This window comes from Magallana gigas, chromosome 7 (assembly GCF_963853765.1).
Source record: "Magallana gigas chromosome 7, xbMagGiga1.1, whole genome shotgun sequence".
Lineage (NCBI taxonomy): Eukaryota > Metazoa > Mollusca > Bivalvia > Ostreida > Ostreidae > Magallana > Magallana gigas.
Window position 1 is genome coordinate 38,529,349 of NC_088859.1, and position 20,258 is coordinate 38,549,606.

Below are 20,258 nucleotides of genomic sequence, written 5' to 3' on the forward strand. Positions count from 1 at the left end.
AATCATAATTTCACAGTCGATAAACTAATCTATATTTCACATCTATAAACCATAGTTAACGCAATTATCCATGTTTCAAAAGTGTAAAACTATAATTAACACTGAAATCAACCATTTGCGATTGCAAAACATAATTTATCTGATAAATATAGTTTCACGATTGTGAAACTATGATTAACAACTATCAACTATAGTTAACGAATGTAAATTATAGTTTACAGGTGTGAACAAATCTATATTTATTGGGAAAATGTATTGTTAACGTAAAAAAAAAAGGAGAAAGGCAATTTCCCCAAATCTTCAAATTCCTAATCCAGGGGGGGGGGGGGGGGGGGGGGTATATCTATTTCTTATAACTTCAATTTTTCTCATTTTCATTCCAATTTTTTGCATACTCTCAAAAAAGTTGGGGGCCAACTCCATGATAATTCTATTTTTACTATGTAAATTTAATGAAATTAGTTGCTGCGAGAAAAAAGTGCCCCCCCCCCCCCTTGCACCCCCCCCCCCCCCCCCCCCCCGGATGCTACTTGCCTGATTCAGTTGCGGTTCGTAAATTATAGTTAATTCCAGTCGATAAACCTAATTTATCAATTGTGAAACTAGATTAAGCTCATTTTTTTGTGAATTTGGAGGGCCATTTATAACACGATGATTATTACATTGGTCTGGTTTTATTTGTAACTGGGTAACAGATTTGTCGTACAGGGAAATTGTACTGTATTCTTGCAATTTAGGACATATTATGTTAACATTATGTCAGCAAGTAAACTTGTACTTTTATAGTTTTAAAAAAGGAGAATCACAAATCAACATGGTCAAATATGCGCATTTACAAAGCATGTATATATAATATAATGCTAACATTACAATAATTATGCCAACAAGTAAACTTAAAAAAAAAGCATCGGGCTCGGTGTTCGTTGAAAATGTTAGTTTCGGTTTCACAGGTCTGTAAACATGTTACATGCTAGATATTGAAATAAAAATTGCGATACGTACGTAAGCAATTTAACATTTTTAAAGCAAGTATAACACAATCAATAAAGAACGTACATGCCCCGTATACACGATGTATCAAGTAGTATAATCAGTAATTCTGTATTAAGTATGGATTCGCGAAGTGGAGGTAATGTTTTCTTAGCGAAGTGCATTATAGGTTTATGCCTCTTGTCGTTCCAAAAAGATTTTGCTTTTGGATGCGGTGGAATAACACACACGGTTATAGGTAATTTTTACTGATGACTTAATATTCTCTCAAGTGTTATTCTATACATGTACTAACTTAGTATATACGTCCCTGGTTTTTTGTATGGGGCGGATTGGGACTTGGGGGGGGGGGGGTACCTGGGATATGATAGTGCAAGTTTCTTTAAATATCATTTTCTACAATACAGCGCCAATAAAAAACAAAAGCTGTGCATTGCATGTCATATAACGTTAGAGCTTTCATGATTCCAAAATGTTTTGGGAGCTAGGTCAGTTCAGAAATGTTTTGGTTTGATATTGGGTTTTCCTGGTTGGGGTCTACTTTTCTAAAGAAAATTTTATGATTTAAATTTCAAGAGTTTATTTTATCCAATTTCTTTACTTTTAATAACAAACTACAACATAATGACTAGTTTCCTGTCTAGAATTCAAATCAAGATTAATAAATTTAATTTTTGGGGCAATTATGCACAAGTCTTTTTGTTGGCTAAAAAACTTTCAAAGTCTACACACAGTCACTTTCATTACTTATTCAACTCTTTCACTTAAAAGGACTTAGACATGATTTGAGATCAAATTTTTATTGTTATTTTATATGTTAAAAATGGTTTACCTGTGGATTGTGAATGATTGACCAAAAATTTAATATTAGAAGTCAAGTTATAAGAGAGATACCTAGATAAGAATTCATTATATAATATAATAGAAGAGGAGGAAGTCCACAACTAGACTCAAATTCGAGACCCTTCAGTTTAAAAACCAACACTCCACCGACTGAGCCAAAGGGTTCAATCCAATAGCTAGTGCTAGTAGCCTTATAGGGGCATGGCAGTATTGAGTCTGTTATATACCTAACTACACACTATTACACTCTTCCCCCATTTCTTTTGAGACTTCTATCTCTTAGAGGTCTCACACGAGACTCTCTTAATCACTCCAGGTGGGTTATTTTGTTGGACGCCAATGTTAACTAGGCTCGAAGTTGGGACCCTTCAGTTTAAAAACCAATGCTCTACAACTGAGCTAAAGGGTTAACCCATTAGCTAGTGCTAGTAGGAGCGTGGCAGTACTAAGCCTATTATATACACACTATTACATAAACTAAGCATGAGTCATATATTTGTTTACAAATGATGTAAAGTACGGAAATTATATTTCTTTGACAAAACAAGATAAACTGATTCAATGTGTTCATAAATGATATTATAAAAAGAAGAAAGCTACGTTTTATTGAAACTTATACCATTAAAAGATGTACATAAACAATTACACCGGAGCCTTGTTCACAAAACAAACAAGCTTTGTTTACAAACACTGTATCTTGCTTGTAACTCGATATTTGACTTTCAAAATAATAATCATTCTAAACATCAAAATTGGAAAAATTTGAGCTCAAATCATGTCTAAGTTCCTTTAACTTGTTCACAAAACAAACAAGCTTTGTTTACAAACACTGTATCTTGCTTGTAACTCGATATTTGACTTTCAAAATAATAATCATTCTAAACATCAAAATTGGAAAAATTTGAGCTCAAATCATGTCTAAGTTCCTTTAACTTGTTCACAAAACAAACAAGCTTTGTTTACAAACACTGTATCTTGCTTGTAACTCGATATTTGACTTTCAAAATAATAATCATTCTAAACATCAAAATTGGAAAAATGTGAGCTCAAATCATGTCTAAGTTCCTTTAACCTGGTTCAGAAACAAACGGATATGCAAGTTTTAGAGAAATATGATTTATATAAAGAAACTCTTATAATTTGTATTGGATGTATGTGGTATGAGGGTTTTCCACTCCCTTCACAGATGCTAGAAAAAAGATATAGAAAAGAGGGATAGAAAACTTGCTACAAGTTGGATAAACAGGTGCCATATATAAGAAATAAACCATCAATTCATAATCATATTTTTTCAGCGGAACGAGCTAAAGACAGTTTTCAAGAGAATTCTCATTACAGAAAGGTATGACTAAATACATGTATTGAGTTTACCGGATTTAGTAATTGTGTCTTGTCAGCTGTCAAAATTCACTACAATGATATTATAACTAAATCAGCACCTACATGTTAATATAAGAATCCATTACCTTAATTCTTTTGGACCAAATATGTTCAAGTTCAATGAATAGTAAAATTAATATCTCCATTGGTTATTGCCATGTAAAAATCTTCAGTAAAAATTTTTTGAGAATATGTTAATGATTAACAATATAATTAAAACAGCTGATTACTTCTGTATTAATATTATACAGCAATCTTTTATAAGATATTTTTTATATCTAGCTCATGGATATTCATGAAGATGCCTTTAATGGAGGAGCACCCTATCCTGATGCCTTTTATGATGATATCTGTTTCAAAGGTAGCAGCTGTTCATTTGTCTCCAAAGTTTCATGTGGATATCTTAAACTTTTATTCTCTTAGACTAGTTTATTGTGGTTTTTATCAACATTCCTTGAACATGAAATTTCATTGATTTTCTAAATTGTTACATCAATCCAAGAAAAACAAATGCTCAAGTAAGATGTGTGATATTACTGATAGCATTGTTACGACCACTGTCCAAGAATTTATGTTGCCTCAAAACTGAATTTTACTGAATCCATGAAAAATGATGTTCACAAATAGATCTATTGATGAAACTAATGAGTAATATATAAATAAATATATTTTGCTGTTGTATTTTTTTAAAGGTATATATCATGATGTATCAGAAGACACTCACTGGGGGGAATTCTTGAATGTTAGCATAAACTACATCAATAAACTGCCTAAACCATGGGATATGGTGAGTACAATTTAGAATTTAAAATGATTGAAAATTTGTTTTAAATAGAACATTACTTTATATTTTGGAAAAAAATTCTGTTAGATTGGAAATAAAAAGTGAATATTCCCACCATTAAGAAGAGAACCCTAAGAAACCTCATTGAGTTAAGTCAAATGATCTGGGTCATGGCCGTCGTTATTTGGAATTTATATAGTTCCCAGAAACCACGGAAACAACTACATTTTATTTGAACATAATAGCTAATTATGAGGAGCATATAAAACAAATTTCAAATATTCTTAAATTTTACTATTTTGGCAACTTTTTTTAGTATAAACATTTAGATACTCACATGCATATAACATTTATTAAATGAACAATTTCATTAATTGTAGGCAACAGAGAAGTTATTTGTTTTTGTGATGGCTTTAATGTCGCACCAAGTAGCTGATATCACTTGGCACAGCTTGTACTTGGAACAAGGATTTCTACCCACCATGGGATATGTAAGTTATTTAACATACAGTATATACTGTACATACCGGGTACACAGAAATAATTTCTGTTGTGAAACTCAACTTGATTGTTTGGAGAATATACAATGTTACAGTACTGAGATCCATTATATTTGGACTATGTCCCATACGGTTGAAACATTTTTCAGTTTGTCAAAATTAATTTATGTATGATAATGAAAAACATCTACCAGGTGTGTCCTTTTAAAATTAATCTGATTATGCAAAGATGATGTTATATAACCAACATACGTGTTACACATTTTGGTTGTTCATGTATGCTGTGCACACCACACAGTGTATACATGTAAAGTATATTAGGCTGATAAACTTCATTTTAAAACATTTTTGTTATGTAATCCTCTATTTTTTTGGTACATTATATAGTGTAACAGATTTGGATTTTTAAAACCTGTACATTAAGTTACCTGTAGCTGTATATTAAGTGGAAAAAACTTTCGATTCTTAACTTAATCGACAGCTTCTCCAACTTAATGTACAGCTACAGGTAACTTCATGTACAGGTTTAAAATGTTGAAAGCAATACACACACATGGTCCTCAACAGTTAGGAAAATTTACTTTAATTCAAATATAAACATAAATACCAACATTAGTATTTGAAATATTATTTTACTACAATATGAATTTATCGTCCTCGAAAAAAGGCATACATGCACAACAAATATGCTGACCATTTCAATGAATGGTTATGTAAATGTGACTCCAGAAACATATCAGAATTTGAATGAGAAAGACCGATTTCCAAAGATACAGTACTGATCAGACCCTATCTAACAGAAAGTAAACCCCAACTAAACCCTGGGTTTACTAGAGTGGACCCAGAGTAAACCCCAAGTGAACCCAGAGTGGACACAGAGAGTAAAACCCGATCAGAAGAATACCCTGAAAGCAGACGCTACATGTGTATTCGGAATAAGCAAGGGGCAGGAATTACAGGCAGTAGGATGATAAGATAAAATACAGGTCTGCTTCACACTTCAGTGCTTATAGTTGACTCCAAAAGCAATTCTCGAGTAAACCCAAAGTAAACCCCGAGTTGACCCAAATTTTAAAAAAATAAACCCAAAGTAAACCCAGAAAGAAAACCCAGGGTTTAGTTGGGGTTTACTCTGATGTTAGGTTGGGTCTGATCGGTACTGTAATATTAATTTCACTATGTGCACTGTTATAAGAATCACAGGTATTGCACATTTTCATCTTTTTTTTTTTCACACTGGCCATCACTTGAATTTCCCTCTTTTCCATCAATTGAATTTCCCCCTTTTCATCACTCAATGAATTCCTCCTTTTTCCATCATTTGAATTTCCCCTTTTTCATCACTTGAATTCCCCCCTTTTCCATCATTTGAATTTCCCCCTTTTCCATGAATTACTGTAGACGTACTTTTGTCCGCGTGGTATTAATTTACGCTATGAACGCGGGCACAAATTTTCCGCGGAATTTGTTCCCAGTGTACTTAAAGTGCATTTTGGAATGAAATTTTAAAATTGCATTACATGAATAAGGATAATTGGAAGTTACTACATTCTATACATGTAACACTTGCATATATACGTGTACCCAGTGTATATCGTTTTTATCTATTCAAACTGTCAAATTTGTATTGAGAATTCACTTAATAAATAATTTAATCTAAAGATTTGAATTTTCTGTAAATTTACTTGCATGAAAGTTAAACTTCTCCCCGCTTGAGATAACGGCACGTGTCAGACGACAAATAGCCCCAAGCGGGTGTGTCTTTCAATGATCCAATTAACTATACACTAAGACCCGTGTTTTTACTGCAATTTTTAGATCCCTTTGTGCTCTGACTTTTAAGTGATAAAACTGATCAACTCATAATTTAAACTACATGTGAAACCATGAATTGACAGTTACTATTAATTAAAGATGTGGCGTTTCACAAGACGATTTTAGCCAGCGTCGTAACATCTTGACGGCTAACTAATGACTACCGATCAGTCCACAACCGATAATTACTGTTCACAGTGAACAGTTCCTACAATTTAAGTCCAAAGTTGGACAAATTCTAGGTAATGAAAATCGCTCAGAACCAAATTTAATAATAATTATTCAAATGATTTTTTTTTTTCATTCAAAGAATCCGCGTAAATTTTTACCCGCGGATTAAATTGATATTGTGATTCCGCGGAATTATGACCCCGTGGAAAAAAATACGTCTACAGTATTTCACTCACTCTCTGTTTTTTGTTTTTTTTTTCATGTCTAAAATATCACTCAAAATGCCATCCATATTTACACTTTCTTCTGGATCTCTAAATTTTGATTGCGTCAAAAATATACTCTCTCCATCTAATCAAGACATCTTTTCTCATTGAGATTGAGAGAGTAGTCAGAAATTACCTTGGGTATCATATACCGGGTAAATATAAACTTACCTAGCACTGTCCATTAAGTTCAACAATACACCATTATTTTCACCCCTTTTGCTGTTGTTTTTTAAATGGACAATTAATAATCAATAATGTTACGTAATCTTAGCAATCTTTCAAGCCAACACCTGAGTATTTATTAAGTTAACAATAGAGAAAATGTTTTAAGTAGGATAAAATCAGAAAACTGTCCATTCTGTGAAAGAAAGAACTGTTCTCGGTCCTTTGGGCCACGAACAGTTCTTTCTCTCACAGAATGGACAGTTTTCGGATTTTCTCCTTTACTTAATGGTATCCAACGATTAATTTTAGAGAGGCTAACTTAAATGCATAATATATGGAAGGACAGTCAAAGATATATACATCTACTGCATTCAGTAGCATGGAACCCTAGGGATAGTGATATCTCATGTACCATTAAGGGGATTGATATTATGCATTTGCCTCATAGATTTACTTTGAAGGGGATATATTACATTTATAGTCATTCTGAGACACATTGTTTGATTCCTCACATCAATTCATTTCTTGTCAAGGGGGCTGGAATTGCACCACCAACTAAATAAGTTTTTGTTTCACGGGCACAGTGGGGACTTAACATGGTGTCAAGCAGGGTCACATCATGTCATCGTGCTCTTACTATTAACCAAATTGGTTTTAAAAGTCGTTTCATCACTGAATTTATTAAGCTTATTACATGTATATGATATAATCGTAAAGAACACATAAACTATTGTTGTTTGATTTTTTGCAGATGAATTTTCATGGGTCATATTCAAATGCTCATCCAGTAGGAGACTTCGGTAATCATCAATTTTTGTTAATTGTACAAATAATTTTCTAGATTGATGCACATTAAGAAATTTCTGACCAGAATCATATTTACTAACATGGTAGAGTTATTAAAATAGCAAAAATTAAAATACTTTCCTGCACATTTATATTGAATGATCTGTAGGAGGTGATGTTTGGAACGTGTATGGCTTACTGTCAAAAGACTACAAGATTGACCCAGATAAATACTGGTAAGTGGAAATCTGTATAGTACTTGTTTAACAATTTATTATTTCCAGTAATATTTTTTACAGGGCTTAACTTAAGCTACCCTATGTTAAGTTCAACCATTGCCTAAGGAAAAAGATTATCATTCCAGGCTATTTTCGGTCATATGGGGCAAATAGGAAAAAAGTGAAAACTAACCTTTTTATATAATAAATCATCAAGACATTGAATGATGGGGCCAACTTTTTTTTGTATTTTTCTGAATACATATTTAGCTCATCTGAGCTGAAAAATCAACTGGGCTTTTAATATTTTATCAAAATTGTCTGTTGTCTGTCGTTGTTGTTGTTGTTGTTGTGATAAACTTTTCACATTACAATTTTACATCTTCTCTGGAACCACAGCCAATTTCAACCAAACTTGGCACCAAGTAATATTTTTTATTGAAGGGGAATTAAGTTTTTTCATATAAAGGGTCATGCCCTCTTAAAAGGAAAGATATTCTTAATTATTGAAAATTTCTTGGTATTTTTTATAGAAATCTTTCCATTCAGTGAAAAAGGCTGGGTTTTTTTTAAATCTCTACATAGAAATATATATAGAATAATCTTTAAAAAATCTATTTTCAAAGGCCAATTTGCCAGAAAGCTGAACTTGCTTTTCAAGCATCCTCAGAAAGTGTTGATCTAAATTTGTTCAAATTATTATCTCCAGGGGTAAGTGTAATTGTAGGGTCGCAATAGGGATGAATTGCATGTAATTGGAAAATATCTTCAGGGTTGCAAATAACATTTTCAAACCCAGGGGCCATGTGGGCTCCCAACTTTTCAAGTTATAGAAGCCCACAAAAATTTATAGGGGCCCACTCCACTGATATTCACAATGAAATTAGTTTATAATATTAAAATATATACATGTAGAATAAAAACTGTAAAGTGATATTATTAATTTGAATTAGATCCAATTTATTTAATTTAATTCTCTTTGTATTCATACATTTTATAGATGAGATGTTTTGTAATTGTTAGCTTAATGACAAATAAAATTAGTCTCTGTATTTCTGTGTATTTTTGAGGTATTAGTCCAACCCTTTGACCCAGTTACAACCGTTATATAAAAAATCTTATTTTTAAAAAGATAACTGCAAAAAAGCGGTGTTATGTTTATTTTAGCATTAATTTGACAGAATTATTAACTAAATACAAATTACCAACTAATAGTAATATCAACACTACAAGTAATAAACATCGGTTGCACAGTATGTGGTTGCATCACCCGTATTTATAACCCCGAAAGATAAGACAATCTCGAGTTATTAATTACAACAGGTGTTAACTGAAGCTGTGAAAACTTCTTCAGAATTAGTTAATTATCATTTGATTGCCTTTGGGGTTAATTCAAACGATTGTAAACTCATAATATAGGGCAACTTTAACTTCTCTTACGGAGGAAATTCCAACGAAGTTGCCGATCAAAAAGTGACTATTTAATTTCAGTTGGTCCTTGATTGCCCCAAAAATTTATACTCGCCATGTGGGCAACTAAATCGTTAAGAAATAGTCGCCCACAGTAAAAATTACTCGCATTTGCGAGTGGGCGAGTGGTTATTTGCAACCCTGATCTTTATAATCTTATTCTCAAAAACTGAAACAACTAGAGGATGTTTCACTCAAATATATGTGGAGAAAAAATTGAAAGCCTTTGAAGTAAATATACATACTTTTTTAAGCTCTCTAGATATTTCAATTTGATACTCTAAATACAGTCTTTTGCTGGCTATTGTTGGTCAGGTGAGTGGTGTGGCCTTTGGGCCTCTTTTTACTCTTCTTTATATTATTAGGCCACTTTAATTAAATTCCTCATAAGCCAGATCTCCTGACTGATTAAGAAATGCCATGCTCAAAATATGTATTAATAATACTAGTGAATTTTTTTTTAAAAATCGTCTTACTTAAAAGCAAACATGCAATCTTTACTTAAGACACCAGCTTTATGTACCAGTCAGCTTTACTATACTATATATTTACAGGTATTTGCCTGTTGATGATCTCTACAATATTTACAAGGAATTCTATGGGAAAACCAGGATCGACAAAGACACCATAGAACTCTGCTCCGGATTACTCCTCCTGTCTGAGTAACTACTTTTGTTTATGAAATATTATGAAATATTGCAACCTTTTAATCAATCAAAAATATAAAATTTTTGTTTGTTAAAGAAACTAATTCTTTTATTGGACTGTTAAATGGATCACTAAGTAATTAGATATCTTTCATACTTACAGAATAGCAGAAATTTTGTTAGGATCAGAGGTAAGCAAAATGTTAAATATTTTAAAAAACAAAGCTTTCATGCACCTCTATAAATTGCAGCAACAAGTTGCTCATTTGAGCACTTGAATTTTTAAAAATTTTACTCTACATTCAAGAACAATATTGTTAGCGTTGAAAAGATCCAAACTGTTTAAGAGACTTGAACAGTTCAACACTATTTGAGCTAAAAATTTTCAAATTTTTTTTTTTCATTTTAAATGTCTAGAATGGAGAATATGAATGTTAATAATGCTTCGTCAAAATTTGAAGGTCTAATATCGAGTTACAAGCAAGCTTCAGAGGTTAATTAGAATATTTTGTTTTGTGAACAAAGCTTGAGTCTTGTTATTGTTTACTGGTATATGTGTGTTGTATTGGTATAAGTTTCAATCTAATGTTTTATTTGTTGTTGATTAAATTATTTACAAACACATTGAATTACATGTATTTTATCGTGTTTGCCACTAGTTAATTTGGTGAAAAGAAATAACAATTACTTTACTTTGCATAATTTGTAAACAAATACATGTAAAAGACATTGAGCTTTGTTTGCTTAACTCTTTCCTATGTATCTCACTTGTAACTTTACCTCTAATTTTAAAAATTTGGTGAATCATTCAAAATACACAAGGAAACGATTATATACATCAAAATGAAAAAATAAAACTTTCTCTCAAATTGTGCCTAGGTCCCTTAAATACATGCAAAATTTATGGTTATCAAAAGACTGTGTGTTTTCTAGCCATTCCTTGTGATAGCTAATGACAGCAACTTTCTGATCGACAATGAGATGGAGTACTTTCAGGGGGGTCTGACTGACATGGCCAGTCTGACCACAAGGAAATGGAACGATGCCATCACAATGATAGAGCAAGGAGTGCAGTGAGTTTCCTAGGTCTCCTGGCAACTTGAATAGATATGTCACACCGATAAAGTATAATTTTATAATATATAGTTATATGAATCCCCTGCACTTAAAATTAACATACATAACTAACACTGAGCAAGTTTATCTCATTGTTAGTATAGGTAAGGCTAGCTGCAATTATGTAGTCCGCTTCAATTTTTTCATCTAATGAAAAAAAAAATGAGAGAGGGCTACGTTAGTGCAGCTAAGATATGGCTGTTGAAGTTTCAAAATGTTTATGCACTTTTACCAAGCTTTCCCATATACATGAACTGCAACACACATGACTATTTCATTGCTCAGGAGAATACCATAATAGCTAGTTGTCTGATTTACGCAATTTTTTCTATCAAAAAACCAATTTTTATGCCCCCTTTTTGAAGAATATATATATTGCTGCTGTCCGTCTGTCTGTCGGTCGGTCCACCAATAGTTTCCGTTCATTTTCTTCGCAGAGGTTGCATGTATTGAAATGAAATTTGGTATACATATTTATTATAATAATATCTAGGTCAAGTTCGATTCTGGGTACGATCAAGCAATTTTCAACAGAGTTATGCCCCTTGGATTTAGCAAAATTCCTTTTATTTGTAGTTTTGTTCATTTTCTTTGCAGAGGTTGTACGTATTGAAATTAAATTTGGTATACAGATTACAGATTTATCATGATAATATCTAGATCGAGTTTGATTTTGGGTAAGATCAAACAATTTTCGACAGAGTTTTGCCCCTTTGACTTAGAAAAATTCCAATTATTTGCAGTTTTTGTTCATTTTCTTTGTGGATGTTTCCAAGGTAGGGGGCATAAGTGTTTCACAAACATCTCTTGTTGTATATTTCTAGAGCTTGCCATGTTCCACACAGTACGGTGTTTATCAACTGCACAAAAGGATTGGACAGATCACCAGACAATCTAGCTCCTGTAAAGAAGTCTCGCTACCAGAGACCTAGATTGTATGATCTCACAATGGATGATTTGAGAATTACACCATCCCTTAGAGGAGTCAAAATTCAGATGGCCGATAAACTTAAGGTATGTATAGCTCTCTGAGTACATGTACTGAAATTTGATTAAAGAATGTTAGTATTTCTTAAGTTTGAAAAATAATACAATGTATTATATATCAAGTTAATTGTTAATTTTTTTTTCCAGGACAGAGTATTAGATAGAAAGAGAAAAGATTATAACTTTTTTCAAAGAAAGAGTTTTGAGTTTGCAGAGTCTGGTAACAAACGGCAGCCCAACTTTACAATTGACTACAGCAGTTCTAGAAACTACTCCCAGTTAGGATGGTAAGGCTATGAAAAGAGAAATGTTGACTGTCATCATAAACATGTTTACTTGATATTAACAGTGGTACTGTGAAAATATACCATTCAACCAAATTGGAATGTGAAATGACATTTTAAAAAATTACTTTGTTCCTTGTTAAAATCCATGTTAGAGGATCTTTCTCTCCCTTCCTAGCATCAGTTGATGAATGTTCTATTTCCAACTTATATTAAGCAGAATTAAGCAGGATGCAGGATCGTATAAAACCTAATTTACAATGCTTCATTTAAATTTTATGTGTGAAGAGCAAAGTTGTTTCATTCCATCCAGGTCATTGGTATCCAAGGATTTGGACGGGGATGGCAATGAAGATCTACTGGTCGGGTCTCCAGGATACAGTACCAGTAACGAACCACAGAGGGGCCGGGTCTACATCCTATACAGTATGTACAGAGACTAGGAAGTGTTCAGTGTAGTCTGGAGAAGTTGGCTGAAAGTTATAAACAGGAAAGTTGCAATGTTTTTTGACTTGTGGAAGCAGAAAATCATTACTGAGGAAGATTTTTATATATATTATGTTTTAAAATTTAATGATTTTTTTTATGTTTCTTGATCTTCCGTGAACAATGAACAAGTCTATGCAAGGAAAATAAATTTCTGTGTAGTAAGATGATACCAATTGTTATTGAAAACAATTAGATGCTAAATGATTCAATATTTTTGTTTTTGGTATTCTTTATTTTAAATATCAGATACATAATCCCTAGGATCTTGATCATTGTTAACAGCTTCTGTAGTAATAAATGGCAGTGAGACGTCTGTCTGTCTAAGTTATTTTACTACTGATACTTCAAATCTTAATTAAGCAGTAAATGATACACAAGAATCATACTTACCTCACCTTGGTGTTGGACAGGTGGAGATTCTGGACTGCCAGTCGGTGGAAGTCCCTTTGTGGATATTGATAACATGACTCTTGGATACAACAAAATTCTGGAAGGAAACCCTGGGGTATGACTTGGAAGTTTTATCAAGAGATCTTTTGATTTTCTCTAGAGCATGTTCATGGCCAGTATCATTAACCCTCACTCCATTTACATATGTTAAGTTGATTCAGATTGATTGCCACAAGAATTATATGACAGCAAATTCATTTAATATTGATTTGAAATAAACATACATGTATAAAAATATCACAATTTATATTTATGTACCAGTTGATATAACTGTTTTTAATTTTTTTTTTCATTAAATGTTCTCACATGAAACCAAACTGAATTATTTTTCATTGAACTGTCACTTGCTGTTGACAGGAGTATTCAAGATTTGGATATGCACTAGCAGCTATTGATATCAACTTGGATGGTAACATGGATATTGCTGTCTCTGCAAGCTCACTCAGTTACAGAGGGCTGTTAGATTACAATGTGAGTGCATTAAACCTTTAGATCCTTGTATAAATATGTTACTGCTTCACTTCAAAGCAAAGATACATTTACATACAGTGATCTTAACTTTCCTTTAGATAAAACAAAAGATAGTAGAACACTGTTACGGTGATAATGCTTATAAAGAATTCACACTAACAATGAATTCAATTTTATTCCCTTTATCTTAGAATTATTTAGTATGTAAACTTATTGGATATAATGAATTTAGGTTATAATGAATCAATTAAAATTGCTCTCACTTGGTGATTTACTATAATTGTGTTGTCACTTTATAGAATATATAATATATATATGTTACAGATATATCACACTCTAAAAAATTTGTCCATTTAATGCTTTTAGCGAGTCAATATGTGGAAAAAAAACTTTAAAATGCTACATTTTTTATAGGGTGTTGTGTATGTGTACTTTGGATCGGGGGTTAAAAGGTCATGGAACAGCAAACCTGATCTGGTCATTACATGTCAGGTAATGGAAGAATAACAACTTAGCTAGTACTTAAACTTGTCTTGAAATTGAAACTCCTTAGTTCTTATTTATATGTAGACTGTTCACTGTTTTCCAGATGCAGTTCTGCAACCTTGGTTCTTCTATGACCAGCTTAGACATCAATAATGATGGGAAGGATGACCTTGTAATTGGGTCACCTTTTGCCAGTGTCAAAAACCTAACTCAGAATGGAATGGTAACTGCATTGCTATCATCAAACAGTCTGGGTAAGATTCTGTTTGAAGAATTTACACAAAGCCATTTTTACATGCATAGCTTTAAGAAACATGCTGAATAAAGCTGCTTGTAATAACACCTTACGATACTGTAAACCAACTTTTATTCGCGGCGACTTTATTTCGCGATTTCCTGGAGATAAACTGGATCGCAACGACTAATATTCGCGACCAAGCCTTATCCAGACCCATGTTGTGATAAGAATCAAACAACATGGGCTGGTTCGCGGCGAGAAATATTTGCGACAAGGCTCTTGTGAACCTTGCGAAAATTTCTCGCACGCGAATAAAAGTTGGTTTACAGTAACTATTTGATCTTTTCATTCCTGTATTTTTTATTTCAGTTTCAGGCATGGTTATACCAGTGGAAAAATTGACACAGACTTGGATTTTGTTTGGTAATCAGGTAAACTCTGATCATTTTAGATCTCTATATATTTCTGCTGGTGTGTATTGAAATAACATTCAAGCATTAAAAATGATTCCTTTTCTTTCTTTTCATATTAGTCTTACAGTTGGTTTGGGCACAGGTTGAATGCTAAGAAAAAGCAACTGCTGGTCAGTCAGCCATATTACAGATTATGCAAAAGGTCTGCATTCAAATTCATTCATTATTATAGCTCAGCTTATATCTTGCTTAAAACTAGTTCATCTTCTCCCTTCTTAAAATCAAATGGTCACCTTTCCTGTATTGTTACAGTTGTGGAAGCTACCTGGCAACAGACATTCAGAGTGTCGGTAAATTAAACATGTACTCCTTTGGAAAAAGCTTTAACACAAAACCTAGTTTGTCCATTAATGGCAGAAACAGATTTGATCAAGCTGGCTATAGCAGTGACATAGGTGACCCGTTTGGTAACGGATCCTCGATCCTTGCTGTGGGGATTCCTGGGATGGACGTGATTGGAAGGGTTGATTCCTCTTCAGAGAAATTCACTCAGGGAGGGGGGGTTGTTCTGATGACTACAGAACTGAAGGAAGTGGCCCAGTTCACTGGGGACAGGATGTTCAGTAGATTTGGAAGTGTTGTCAAGGTGAGATTACAGTTTCAGGCCACTTAAGGCCTGCTCAGCATGGTTGATGCTTGTGAGTGATCACTGAAATTTGCCATATTAACAGATATAGGTCAGAAATTTTAGCGAGCAACTCTTTCTATTAGAACCTGCGTGAAGGTTACATGTATCAAGATTACATGTTCATTCAATATTTTGAATGTAACTGTGTGAACTGTGTTTTTAACTAGTTTAGTTTGTACATTTTCAGTTCAGTGATGTTAATGGTGATGGTATAGATGACCTATTGATATCAGCTCCAATAAGGAATGACAACCCAACTATTCTGATCAATTCAAGTAAGAACATTTACAGATCAGATGTATTTTCTTTCATCAACCAGTATGAACAGTAATTCAAAGGGCATATGATATTTTTCCTTCATTGATTTCTAGGAATAAATGGTAAAGTGTATGTATTCTATGGTGGCAGTCAGTTCCCACTGAATAATGCTACAGTGTCACCTGTTTGTGGCTCAATCTCCCCTTGTCCAGAAATATTGGTGAGTCATTTGACAATTAGAATCAGCTGCTGATAGTAATCATTATCAGAGTTATCCTGACATCATTGACAACTTTTTCTACTCTGTTTTAGGCCAATTTAACTCTAGGATATGGATTAGATTGGAAAACAGACTTTGGAAAACCAATGACAATTCTGAAATGTAAACAACAGGTGTGCTATTTCTGGATCAAATTTTTTTTCAAGACACAACCAGTCACATTGGTTGATTATCTAATGTAATACATGTATAAAGAAAACAAATTTGAATCAGGTGACAGTATATGTAGTTTGAAGGTCAATAAAATGCTTGAAATAAAAAAAAGACATTCCTAATTAAAATCAAAGTAGTGAAAGTACTAACTGGAGGTGATTTTTAACCAATGTCTGAAGGGGAGGTCTCTGGAAAAGACTCACAAGATTTTACCAGCTGTTTAAACATGTTGCTGTTTATATAAATAAAAAAATATAAAAAGGAAATATTTAAGAAAAAACAAGTTATTGCAGACATATCTAATTATTGACTTAATAATCCACTTGAATGAATTGTTGTCACCCACACAGAAATTATATTGCCTTATTTAGATAAACTGTCTCCCCAGCCAAACTTTAAAGTCTATGATCAGCTTTCCTGTCATGAAGTTTACACATATGAAATCATTTTTTCGATTTATTTTCAGGTCCAGATAGTTGTGTCCGCTCCTGGAAACGGAGACAATTTTAAATCCAGAACTATGAAGCAGTCTGGGAATGTATATGTATACAATACGAGAACATAGTCCCAGTGCCAATTTACGGTACACAGTTCTTCCATTGATGTAGATCATAATTGCTTCACCAATGTCTATGTGTACAAGACCATAGTCCCTGTGCCAATTTATACTATACTTCCTTTGTCTGTCCTTGACAAAGATTACCCAGTCTTTCACAAAAAGTCAAACTCTGTCTTTCAAGGTCAAGTGCTTCTTTCTTGGTGGTGTTCAAGGGTAATGTGATTTTGATTTAATGTTCTTATATTTACATTTTCCAATATCTTTGTCTGTGATAAAACTATGATTGTCTGATAGGGTTCATCAATGACTATTTTAATATACAGGCATTGTGCCTGCTAATAACCTGATTCAATGTATTCTTATATTCTTGAATGTAATACAAGTACTAGGTAAATTAGATTCTTTGAGTATTATGAGATGATCAAATACGGCCAGGTGTGATCAAGTCTATCATAAAGCCTTTCGGGCTCTATTGGTTTTGATCACCCTGGCCGTATTTTATCACCCCATAATACTCAAAAAATGATTCCTTATTCCTTGAAAAAATCTGCAGCATTTTTGTCAGCTTATAACACACACTTTTCTTACTTCCTGTGATGTTTTGTTTTACACTATGCAATGAGTTCATGTACTTATTTTGCCTAAATTCAATAATGAAATATTATTCTAAGAAAAAAATTTCAAACTTTTAAATGTTTCATGTATTTTTCCATTGTTTAGCTTTGTATTACTATCACATCGATGATATTTATGTCTCACTTTATTGTTTAAAAGTCTCCATACATTATTGTTTCTTTTTCTTGCCATTTATTGTGATAGTTAATTGTTATGACATCGTTATATGTAGTTTTATCCGTATAACCTGTAAGGTGTCAGTTGAAAATTCATATTTCAAGAGGGCGGGGTGGTTGTGGACATTTTTAGACCGTATAAATCCCCTAAAACAGCCCTGGATGGAGATAAGGACAAATATTTTTCCAGATGTTAGAGAGCATTAGTCTATCAGAACAGCTGATTTACCGGTTATTATATTTGTGACCCAGCATTTGATCTGTATGCAATGCTATATGTATTGTGTTGGGATGTGTGAGTAGGATTACCACTTAACATTCTGTCGGAACCTTCTCTTGTCTACAGATATTCTAAGTGAAAACGAAGATATCTAAAAACCACCTACGAAAGTCATTGGACTGTACAGTGGTAACATTTTGAGAATAAATTTTAACTTTAATAATTGAGGTACATGTAAGCTTTGCTTTGGATTTTGGACAAAGCAGTAATATTACATCTGTTAAAGTCTCATTGTAACTTGAATGGTCACATCTGACTATTGATTTCACTTCCGTGCCGTCTGGCGCAGTAGCGAGGAGACATCGCATTGCAGCAGTCGTCACGGAATCCGCTCGTTTGGACCAAAGTACGCGATTGGGTACATATTCAGTTTAGGGGTAACAAGTGCAAAATGCATGGTTAATATCGATGTTCTATTCAATAAGGTTATCATGAATAGTCGACCCAATTTTTAAGGTTTTTTTTTCAAACTTACAGACACATACTATAGTATTGGTGACAGCAATGCAACGATGTCTTAAATTTTTTATCTTGGAGTTTCTTTACTCTTACGTGTTTTTCTCCATATATTTTTTTAAAAACTTTTTAATCAAATTTAATATAGACAAAAGCGAATCCATGTCTCTTTAATTTTTTTTACCTTCAAGTTGACCTTATAGGATAAAGACCCACCATTCATCATATCATTTGTTAATCCTAGTATCTTGTTGTAAACTTCAAGATATTTACACCAACCTTCATCAAGCGCTGATGTATTATAATTTGGTGAAAAGGATATAAGAATAAACAATTCATTACGATAATTTATAATGAACTCGGAAAAGTGCGTAATATTCAAACTGTCTTTTCATATTGCAATAAAAATTTAATCTGCATTAGATGGGGAATTCTTTCATATGGAGTTTTTCCTAAATGTTCATAATTATCAGCCAACAAAAATTTCAATTTGTTAGTCTTTGACTGGGAAGGGGACTGATTAGTATACTCAACAAGTTTAACATACACTTGCTGAATACATGCATTTGTTTTCGGTTGAAATAAATAACACTGATCAGTACAGAAAGTACTTTCTTAATTTCTTACTTAATGAAATATCGAAGGACAAATAAATGTAAAGCACATAACCCTATTTACTTCATGACATAGAAACACGAACACTTTCTGTATTGTCTTAACATGAACTAAACTATTTTACGTGACAACAGTATAAGTTACACGTAACTAGTGCGGATTCCCAGCTACATTCAGTAGATATGGGCGTGGTTTCTGTGGATCTCTATATATTGGACATGGTCTGGGCAGCTGCCTGTGCTGTCGTTATACGCTGGGCAAGAGCTATGAATATCTATCACCACTGTATAGTTACTATTCTGTTCCTGGCTGTTGTCGGGGATATTGGATCAGTGCTTAACACGCTATGGAGTTCTGGGTTCGAACTAGCCTCGTCGTCATCCGGATTTCTTCTCCCAGTGGCTGAATCTGTTCAATCAGGTGTGTTGCATAAAATTCAACAAAACAAAGGCAAAAAAAAATAACACTATATTGAAGCACAAATTCCAAGGAAAAAACGGCAGGAATGGAATAAGATGGGGGGAAAAAGAACAAAGGAGACAAAAAACATTGGACTGTCGATTATAAAGGGAAGGTTGTTAAACCTAAATGGTGGAGAAAGGAACATAAATGGTGGAAAAAGGAACATGTTAAAGGACACGGCAAGGCAGGTGCGCATGGGAACTGGAGGTTTGGTCAGAAGGGTGGAAACGGACGATGGGGCGGTGGAAGCAGGAACAGGACCAACAGCACGTCGAGTAGGGGGCGTGGCTGGGGACAGGGCTGGAGTAAACACTGGACATTGGACGGCTAAAAGACGATTGATGGAAAATGGTCAATGACATCGATCATAGTTTATACCGAAATTTAAAATCAAATTTCTTGTTTGTGATTTTTTTGCTTTGAACTTTAAACATTTCTGTGGTCAGATTTAGAAAGAAGAAATAAAAATATTATATTGATACACTGTCTTGTCTTTAACTTTGATATGAGGAAATATATTGAAGATTTTTAAATTACGATTTATTGAGTAGTGTGTGGTTTTGGAATATTGATGGTATATTATCAAGTACTTATACAGTATAGCACTTGAATGTATTGTCACATTGTAAATTTCATATTTGCAGCCATTCTGCTAATTCCAGATTTACAATTTGACAATACCTTCTGTATACATGACAACATAACGTCTGATATGAATCGTTCGGAGTAAAACACAAAACTGTT

The 20,258-nt window shown here is 33.2% G+C and overlaps 1 protein-coding gene across 1 annotated transcript; it reads left to right on the forward strand.

Annotated features, from left to right (window-relative positions):
• Nucleotides 1-927: 927 nt before the first annotated feature.
• On the forward strand, nt 928-19,674 carry LOC105347450 (phosphatidylinositol-glycan-specific phospholipase D). The gene is made up of 24 exons (XM_011456556.3): nt 928-1,228; nt 3,129-3,175; nt 3,496-3,574; nt 3,906-4,000; nt 4,378-4,488; nt 7,669-7,717; nt 7,873-7,939; nt 9,946-10,053; nt 10,202-10,229; nt 10,972-11,111; nt 11,979-12,168; nt 12,289-12,428; nt 12,739-12,851; nt 13,325-13,419; nt 13,722-13,835; nt 14,250-14,327; nt 14,425-14,575; nt 14,929-14,990; nt 15,092-15,174; nt 15,285-15,618; nt 15,848-15,935; nt 16,032-16,138; nt 16,231-16,311; nt 16,818-19,674. Exons 1-24 carry the CDS (start codon nt 1,057-1,059, stop codon nt 16,914-16,916), a joined length of 2,631 nt encoding a protein of 876 aa, XP_011454858.3. The 5' UTR covers nt 928-1,056; the 3' UTR covers nt 16,917-19,674.
• Nucleotides 19,675-20,258: the final 584 nt, after the last annotated feature.

Excerpts from the sequence above, each read along its gene's own strand:
- LOC105347450 (XM_011456556.3), top strand. The coding sequence starts at position 1,057 with ATGCCCCGTATACACGATGTATCAAGTAGTATAATCAGTAATTCTGTA. Across the intron at positions 4,489-7,668 it reads TTCTACCCACCATGGGATAT|ATGAATTTTCATGGGTCATA; the intron begins GTAAGTTATTTA and ends GATTTTTTGCAG. Across the intron at positions 15,175-15,284 it reads TATTACAGATTATGCAAAAG|TTGTGGAAGCTACCTGGCAA; the intron begins GTCTGCATTCAA and ends GTATTGTTACAG.